The 8,538-nt window shown below is 46.5% G+C and overlaps 1 protein-coding gene across 2 annotated transcripts; it reads left to right on the forward strand.

Annotated features, from left to right (window-relative positions):
* Positions 1-402: 402 nt before the first annotated feature.
* Positions 403-2,547, forward strand: LOC123430290. 2 transcript variants are annotated; one of them, XM_045114164.1, is made up of 6 exons: positions 403-648; positions 778-1,398; positions 1,497-1,598; positions 1,694-1,775; positions 1,885-1,904; positions 2,350-2,547. In XM_045114164.1, the coding sequence occupies exons 2-6, from the start codon at positions 1,229-1,231 to the stop codon at positions 2,351-2,353; spliced, it is 378 nt and encodes a 125-aa protein (XP_044970099.1). In that variant the 5' UTR covers positions 403-648; positions 778-1,228; the 3' UTR covers positions 2,354-2,547. The 2 variants fall into 2 exon arrangements, with proteins under 2 accessions (XP_044970099.1, XP_044970098.1); XM_045114163.1 differs by having other exon boundaries at positions 407-648; positions 2,044-2,547.
* The last annotated feature ends 5,991 nt before the right edge of the window (positions 2,548-8,538 follow it).

Genomic DNA, 8,538 nt, shown 5'->3' on the forward strand with positions numbered 1-8,538 from the left:
ATGCTTATTCCTTACTCTTTCGCCACCAAGGCCTGCTTCCTGTCTTTCCCCCTAAGCCGTCGGTGATTTTCTTCCAATTCCGGCCAGCTCTGTCCTCCTTCACCCAAACGGAGCACACCTCTGTATGCTCGTGGTACGTCACTCTACAACTCAAATCAACATGTGTTATGTCCATTACAACTCAAGCCAATCTCCCCTAATAATAAAGCGCGCAACGCTTCTCTCGTCCGCCGCGGCATTTTTGCAAAAACACCCTTCGACTTTCCGGTATTCAACCCGCGGTATGTTTTTAAGTGATAAAAACAGAAAAACGTTTCGTTTTTTAGAAAAGCCCCTATAGTACACGTATTCCTCCGCGCTCCCCTGTCCTCTCCTTCGACCAAACCTCCCACCTCGCCTCCCGATCCGACCCGTCGGCGACCCGCCGCCGCTCTCGAACGTCGCCGATCCACGGCGCAGATCCCGCACGAGGTTTGCTCACCTCATAGGCTCGCGGGCGCAGGACTGCCACGCCTAGCCGGCTCTTGAATTTTAGCGCACGCGGATCTGGTGGGTGCTGCTGCCTCGGCGATGTCGAGGGTCCGGAACAGGACGGAGGACTTCAAGGAGTCCGTTCGCGTCGCCGCGCTCTCCCATGGCTACACGGAGGTGAGCTCATATGCCGCCTCGCACACCTACGCCATCTCTCCTCTGCGCTGGAACCGATTGCACATCGCTTTCATCACGGCGATATGTCGAGCTTCTGACTAACGATCTCCTTGGTCTGTCCTGATGCAGATCTTCAGAATTATATGGCCCTGATCCGATGATGTTCTCTGCCATAGAATACTCACCATGCGTGCAACTTGCTTTTCTCCTGCTCGATTTCGGACCCCCTTGGTTGATGGATGAAGTAGAAACAGACTCCAACCTTGTAAAGCAACATATGTTCTCATCTTCCCAGCCATCATTGCTACCGATCCTGGCATCACATCTCGATGCAACTCGCCTTCTGGCCATTGCCGGCAAGCTGCTGCCCCTGAAGTAAACTTTGAGATCTCTTTTCCGTGCGTAGGGTACTCCTCCTCCGGCTGCTCTGAATCTTTCTTCAGAAAAATCAGCGCTCTGAGACAAGCCTCGCGCGCTCCGGCTCGGCCTCCTCCGCCCGTGCGTATTCACGTCGGGCTCCCTCGTGCACGCCTACCTCCGCTTCGGCCGCGTCTCGGAGGCCTACAGGCTGTTCGACGAAATGCCCGAGCGGAACCTGCCCGCATGGAACGCGATGCTGTCCGGACTGTGCCACAACGCCCACGTGTCAGAGACGGAGAAAGGGTCGTCACCATGTTCCAGGAAGGCTACAGGGCTTTCCAGGTCGCCTTCACCAAGATCATGGAGAAGAAGCTCGGCGACAACCCATTGGTTGGTTCTTACTCCCCTAATTCTCAACGTTTTTACATTTCTCTCATGGTGATGCATAGCATAAAAGGGGGACTAACACCTTTTCTTCTTGTTGCAAGGGTCCAATTCTGTCAGCGGACAAGAAATTGGTCGACGCCAAGTTGGCCAAGGAGGCGGACGAGCACAAGTCCAAGGGAGAGGCCCGCAAGGAGAAGCGCATTGTATGCCACACCTTACTCGCTTGCCCGCCAATTCGACACGCCATTATTATGTTTTTGTGTTCAGGGCATGACCTCTTGTTTTGTGGCGAATGCAGGCTGCGCGGAAGGGTCATAAAATACATGAGAATGCTATTGACAACAAAGAAAAGATGCTTATCAAGGTTGCAACCCAAGTTGGTAATGTTCTGTTTTCTACCATGTCATTTTGCATGCGTCTCATATCAAACTTCTCTAAACTCACGCTTTGCCCTCAAACATCTTTTCATGTACTCTATTGATGATGTAGTTGTCAGGTTGTTCAATGAGGTAAGCGCACTTGCCTTTCCTTAAGTGCTAGACATACATGTTGCTCTTTTTGTTGTGAATATAATTATTCAATATAGGGAGCTTCCATGGACTCTTACCTTAATGGAAATCTGTGGTTCTAATTGTTTTGAGCATTCAGGAAAATATGCTATGGCACGATAGTTGTTTCTGAAGACTTAGGACAGGGCTCCATGATACCTCTCCCATATGGCAATATATGGCAACTCTCATACTCATCATACTCGGTTCAATTCTCTGTATATATTCGCGGAAGAGATTTTCTTAGTTCAAGCTGCAATTAGTTCCACACTTACTTACTTACCTACTATGGGCTTATTTGATTCAAAGGGTTCCATTAGGGGTTTGGAGGATTTGAATCCTTAGGAAGTCTTCTGGTGTAGGTTACTTGATTAACTTTATTGAAATCCTTAAAAATTGGGACCAGGTGAGCAAGCGACAAACTAGGAAAGGTTTGAATCCATCAAGAAGTAAAGATGTCAAATGTATGACCTTTTCCTTTTCAATGCTATTCACTTCCTTCAATGTTTGAAGATTCATTTGACTCCTTCGTCTACTCTTTTGTACTTCTAATTGGTGGATGGCCAAACTTTGTATTATCGTTATCTATTAATTATCTGGAAAAGAAAAGCGTTAGTGTGCATGGGACAACTCAAATAATTAGTCGACAGGATGATTGAACATGTATCTTGTTAGACAGAACAGTAGTCTGAAATACAATTTGCTGTATGCGGTGCCAGTTAGCACCACTATTACAATCTGATTATCCCAGCCTTATGCAAAACATGTTAACTGCCTCTTCTTTCCTTTATGCTTTCAATCTGTATCCAAGAATGAAATACCAGCATGCACCCATGACCCCTTGTCATGACAATATGAAATATAAATTGGAAATTCGTGTGTTGTTATTTCTAAAGTTTTGTAAGGGTATTTGTTGTCTTAATCAAGCTTGAAGAGAATTCTGTGAAATCTTGTTTTCAAACATCTCAATTGTGGAGCGAAATTTGTGAAAAACAATGGATATTAGAGATATGTCATCGCTAAGATAGTATCCCATGTTGTAGTTTCGACCGTTGACGATGTAGTAACACGACGACGGTGATTTCCCGTTGCAAAGCCTTTTGAACACTCGAGATTGTTGAAGCATGTTGATATCGTTGTGAGAACCCGGCATTCGAAAGAAAGCATGCCAAATTCATAAGTCATGTGGCCTCGCGCCAGCGGAGGGGATGAACGGCAAGGGGCGGCCTACATTGGAGGTACATCGAGAGCTCAGCTCCACAAGGAATGGAAGGGAGGGGGTGGCCACCATTGGAATGGGGGGAGTGACGGGAACAAAGTGAAGAGATAAGGACAACTTTTTTTCTTCGAGAATAAGATGAGGAGATTGTTTTTTAGAAGAAAATGAGGAAAGTGCTACGGAGGACGCTTTTGTGTCTCGTGCGGAGGCTTGGTGTCTACGCTCAGAGCAGCTCACTCGCAAGAGCTTAGCAAGTTGTGCAACAAACAATTTAAAATATATATTATTTAATTTATTTTTTGAAAATATGTTGTACACAAAAATGCTATTACCCATCAAAAAACAAAACATTATTACCACTCAATAAAAATGATAATTATTGTTAAAAAAGTAATCCAATTTTTATGTAAGCATTACATTATATTTTAAAACTTTAAAAGAAACTCCTTCCATAAAAAAAATAGATGTCTTACATTTAACATTATAATCTACATTTAATATTTAATGACAAAATAAATAGGTTCTGCATTTTTTCTAGCCCGGTGCAACGCACGGGCATTTGTACTAGTATTAAATCAAACGAAGACCCACGTCAATTCTTCAATAGTAATACGGTTTCGCTGAGGTGAGTTTTTCTTTGGTTGTATTCACTTTGATCCACTAGATATCGTGGCGTCGTGATTGGTGTTTTTGTTGAGGTGATGAGCATTGTAATGGTGTGGTGGGGTGTGACGTCCCGGTAAATTAAGCTACTGTAACCACACATTAATTCTTCCACCTCATCAAATTTATCTAAAATAATTATCGCTTAATAAAAATCAAAGCAATTATCATATTTAAATTACAGTCAATGGATGGAAGTTTTAGAATGCAGAAATAATAAAAGAATAAAATAATAGTAATAAGAAAGTATTAAAAAATGAAAAAGAATATATAAAAAACAAAGAAAAAGAAACCCCTGGCCAGCTAGGCCAAGTGGCCCAGCTGGCCATGTCCCCACCGGCCCAGCAAGGGGGGCCGAACCCTAGGCCAGCCCCGCTCCACACCCCACTCCCTCTGGCCGCCGCCAGACCCTCGTGCTTGCTCGACCTGAGCCCTCTCTCTCCCCCGATATCCCCACCCACCTCGATCCCTCCCCACCGATAGCCCCCACCTACCCCACATACCGAGAGCTCCCTCCTCTCGGGCCTCCCTGCACTCCACCACCCCCACGACACCCTTCCACCCCCACCAACAACCTCTCCTCTCGAGCCTCCCTCCTCCTCCCAGATTGGCCCCAACCCTCCCCATCAAGGCCCCCGCTCCCCCACCTCGATCTCCATCCCTCTCTCCCCACGAGAGCCGCTCACCTCTCCCTGGCTCTTACCCGCGCCGACCCTCCCTGCTCACCTCGCGCCGCCGCGGCCCCTCCCCCAGGTGTGGCGCCCACGCCCTGCAACGCCCCCACCGGCTCACTCCCGACTCCCTCCCCCTGCCCCCGGGCGCCCTCGCCCCAAATGTCGGCCCCAGCCCAACACTGGTCGTTGCGCGTCGCGCCGGGGACGCACCAGGGCCGGCCCATCGCCTCCGCTCCCCCCTCGCGCTGGAACCGCCCCGCCCCACGCCGGGGACGCTCCGGATCCGGCCGCCGACCAGCGCTGCCGCCGGGCCGCCCTTCACTGTACCGCCACCGGGAACCGGTCCCTCGTCACCCCTGCATCGAGCTCACCCTCGCCCCCCGCCGGACTACAGCACCCCGTCGGCCGTCGCTCTCCCTCGAGACCATTTGCACAACTACGGGCTCGGTGAGCACCCCCCCTTTCCTTCTCCTCCCGTCCCGGTTACGTTCCGGCAACTATCGTTGCGTTCCGGCGCCGTTGAGGTCTCGTAGGTGTAGTGGAGATTGCCCCCTTCCTCTGTGTTGAGAGATGAACAGAGAGGTGCCACACAGAGTTAAGATAGAAAGAGGGAGATAGAAATAAAAATGTTGTATTTGTGTATGTATGTAGGTACTAGATACATGTATGTATTTTGTATGTATTTTATATTATGTATGTATACATGTTTGTAGAGGAAAGAAAAGAAAAATATATATATGTTTTTATTAATAAAATAAATAAATAGATAGATAGATATATTAATTAGTTAATTAGTTAACTAATTAATTAGATAATTAGATAATCGGTTAAATAGATAATTAAATTAACCTATCACAGTATGACACGTGGGTCCCCCACTAAATTAATGTGATTAATCACTATTTAATCTTAATTTAAAAAACTCAGTCTATGACGCATGGGACCCACTGGTCAGTTGACCAGTCAACTTCTGATGTCATAATTGCTTTTAATCAATTTATTTAAATCTGTTTTTAATTCCTAAATAATTAATAAAACTTTAAAAATTAATATTAAATAATTCGTAAGTCAGATCAAAATATTTTCAACATGAAAGTTGATCAGCAGAACGAGACGAACCCGAAGACACGGTCCATTCGTGTGTCACGAGTCCCTAGCATAGCAAACATGGAACTTTTCCATCATTTTCCGTCTGACCGGTAGTAGCCCCAAACCAGGAAAATATTGTCAGATATTCTTCCGACCCGTCTATGATGGATGTTGCTGCGTTAGCTCATGTCTAGCCTGCATCTTGCCATGTCATGCATTGTGTTGCACCGTTGCTATTATTTATTGTTTCTTCCCCCTCTTCTTACCGGTAGACCCCGAGACTGACGCTGTTGCCGGGTACATCTATGACCCTGCCGATCAGTCCTTTGCCGCAGAGCAGCAAGGCAAGCAAACCCCCTTGATCATTTCTATATCGCCTATGTCTTTCTTCCTACTGCTTGCATTAGTATTTTTGCTACTGTTGTAGTTAGCTCCCATATCTGATGCATAGCCTGTTTTTGATGAGCTGCTACTTTCAGTATTGTACCTTTAAATCTGCTTAGTATAGGTGGAGCAGTCATCCCTTCTGACCCCGTAGTCCAGTTGCCCCGCTTGTTTTCAAATCTCGATCCCTGATCGATGAGCCAGACCCAACACAACACATACACCCCCTTAGTTGTACGACGCTACAGAGATACTATCGGGTACCGAGGGTGACACCTCGCTAAGTACTCCTGATGTTATCTCTGTAGTATAGCTAGTCGGTCGTGGTTATCGAGGGTGATTCCTCTTTCATCATTCCCGACGATGCCCCTGTCGTGCAACCCCTCAACTGTGGGACCCCCGAGGGTGATTCCTCTAAGCCCACCTTGATGGATACATCGTTCGGATCCAACGAGGGTGGTACCTCAGATTCCCCCCGATGTTACAACCACACAGTTACTCGACCATGTTACTGGGATCATTGGTGATTAGTTGTTAAGACGGGTGGATTCCCGCGAGATTGTGTCGATGGCCTAATTAAAATGATAATGGATTTGGGTATTTGATCAGGGTTGGTTGGAGACCTTTTCGCACTAACCGGTTACGCGGGAAGAATTATGGGTACTCGGCGTCGCGGTATCAGCCGAAGCTTTTCAGATGTCAGCAATGTAGCGGCGCGCGCCCAAGTGGTCCCGATATGCATCGCGCTTGTGATTAAGGGATGATAAGACTGACGTCGGCCGCTCACGCATCGTGCAGGAGCGCAGAGGGGAACTGGGCCCATGAACCCTCTGTGCTTAGGAGTTAGACCGGTGGGTGATGACCCACAAGTATAGGGGATCAATCATAGTCCTTTCGATAAGTAAGAGTGTCGAACCCAACGAGGAGCAGAAGGCTCTGATAAACGGTTTTCAGCAAGGTAATAACTGCAAGCACTGAAAGTAGCGGTAACAAGTGATGGTGTAGTGAGGTGAAACGTAGCAGGTGAAAAGTAACAAGTAACAAGTAGTAGCAACGGTGCAGCAAAGTGGCCCAATCCCTTTTGTAGCAAGGGACAAGCCTGAACAAAGTCTTATAAGAGGAAAAACGCTCCTGATGGCACACAGGAATTTCTGTCATGCTAGTTTCATGATGTTCATATGATTCGCGTTCGTTACTTTGATAGTTTGATATGTGGGTGGACCGTCGCTTGGGTAATGCCCTTACTTGGACAAGAATCCCACTTATGATTAACCCCTCTTCCAAGCATCCGCAACTACGAAAGAAGAATTAAAACAACGTCTAACCATAGCATTAAACTAGTGGATCCAAATCAGCCCCTTACGAAGCAACGCATAAACTGGGGTTTAAGCTTCTGTCACTCTAGCAACCCATCATCTACTTACTACTCCCCAATGCCTTCCTCTAGGCCCAAATATGGTGAAGTGTTATGTAGTCGATGTTCACATAACACCACTAGAGGAAAAGGCAACATACAGCATATCAAAATACTGAACGAATACCAAATTCACATGACTATTATCAGCATGACTTATCCCATGTCCTCAGGAACAAAAGTAACTACTCACAATTATAATCATAATCATGATCAGAGGTGTAATGAGTAGCATCAAGGATCTAAACATAAAATCTTCCACCAAGTAATCACACTAGCATCAACTACAAGGAGTAATCAACACTACTAGCAACCTTACAAGTACCAATCGGAGTCGCGAGATGGAGATTGGTTACAAGAGATGAACTAGGGTTTGGAGAGGAGATGGTGCTGATGAAGATGTTGATGGAAATGACTCCCCTCCGACAAGAGGAGTGTTGGTGATGACGATGGTGACGATTTCCCCCTCCGGGAGGAAAGTTTCCCCCGCAGGATCGTCCTGCCGGAGCTCTAGATTGGTTCTGCTCAAGTTCCGCCTCGTGGCGGCGAAGAATCCACGAAAAAGATCCACCTTGATTTTTTTCCGGACGAAACCCTTCATATAGCAAAAGAGGGGTTCCAGTGGGCCACCAGGGTGCCCACAAGCCCTGTTGCCGCGGCCAGGGGGATAGGCCGCGGCCACCAGGCTTGTGGGTCCCTGACAGCTCCCGTCTGGCACTTCTTTTGCCAAATATTTTTTATATATTCTCAAAAAATTCCACGTTGATTTCCAGGGCATTTGGAGTTGCGCACAATAGAGGACTCAGACTTGCTCCTTTTCCAGTCCAGAATTCCAGCTGTCGGTATTGTCCCTCTTCAAATAAACCTTGCAAAATAAGAGAGAAAAGGTATAATTATGATACCACAAAGTATAATAACAGTCCATAAAGCGATAAATATCAACATGAAAGCATGATGCAAAATGGACGTATCAACTCCCCCAAGATTAGACCTCGCTTGTCCTCAAGCGAAAACCAAGATCCATAAACATGTCCACATGTTTAGGGATGAAGGTGTCGATAAAAAATAATACGTACATGAGGGCATCATGATCATACATAGAACAGAAATACATCATAAAGATTCTTATGGGAAAGTAACAATTCCTTCACA

This window comes from Hordeum vulgare, chromosome 2H, assembly GCF_904849725.1.
Source record: "Hordeum vulgare subsp. vulgare chromosome 2H, MorexV3_pseudomolecules_assembly, whole genome shotgun sequence".
Lineage (NCBI taxonomy): Eukaryota > Viridiplantae > Streptophyta > Magnoliopsida > Poales > Poaceae > Hordeum > Hordeum vulgare.

Coding starts and splice junctions, on each gene's coding strand:
- LOC123430290 (XM_045114163.1), top strand. CDS start 1,229: ATGCCCGAGCGGAACCTGCCCGCATGGAACGCGATGCTGTCCGGACTG. Junction 1,599..1,693: donor CCCGCAAGGAGAAGCGCATT/GTATGCCACACC, acceptor TGGCGAATGCAG/GCTGCGCGGAAGGGTCATAA. Junction 1,776..1,884: donor CAAGGTTGCAACCCAAGTTG/GTAATGTTCTGT, acceptor TTGATGATGTAG/TTGTCAGGTTGTTCAATGAG.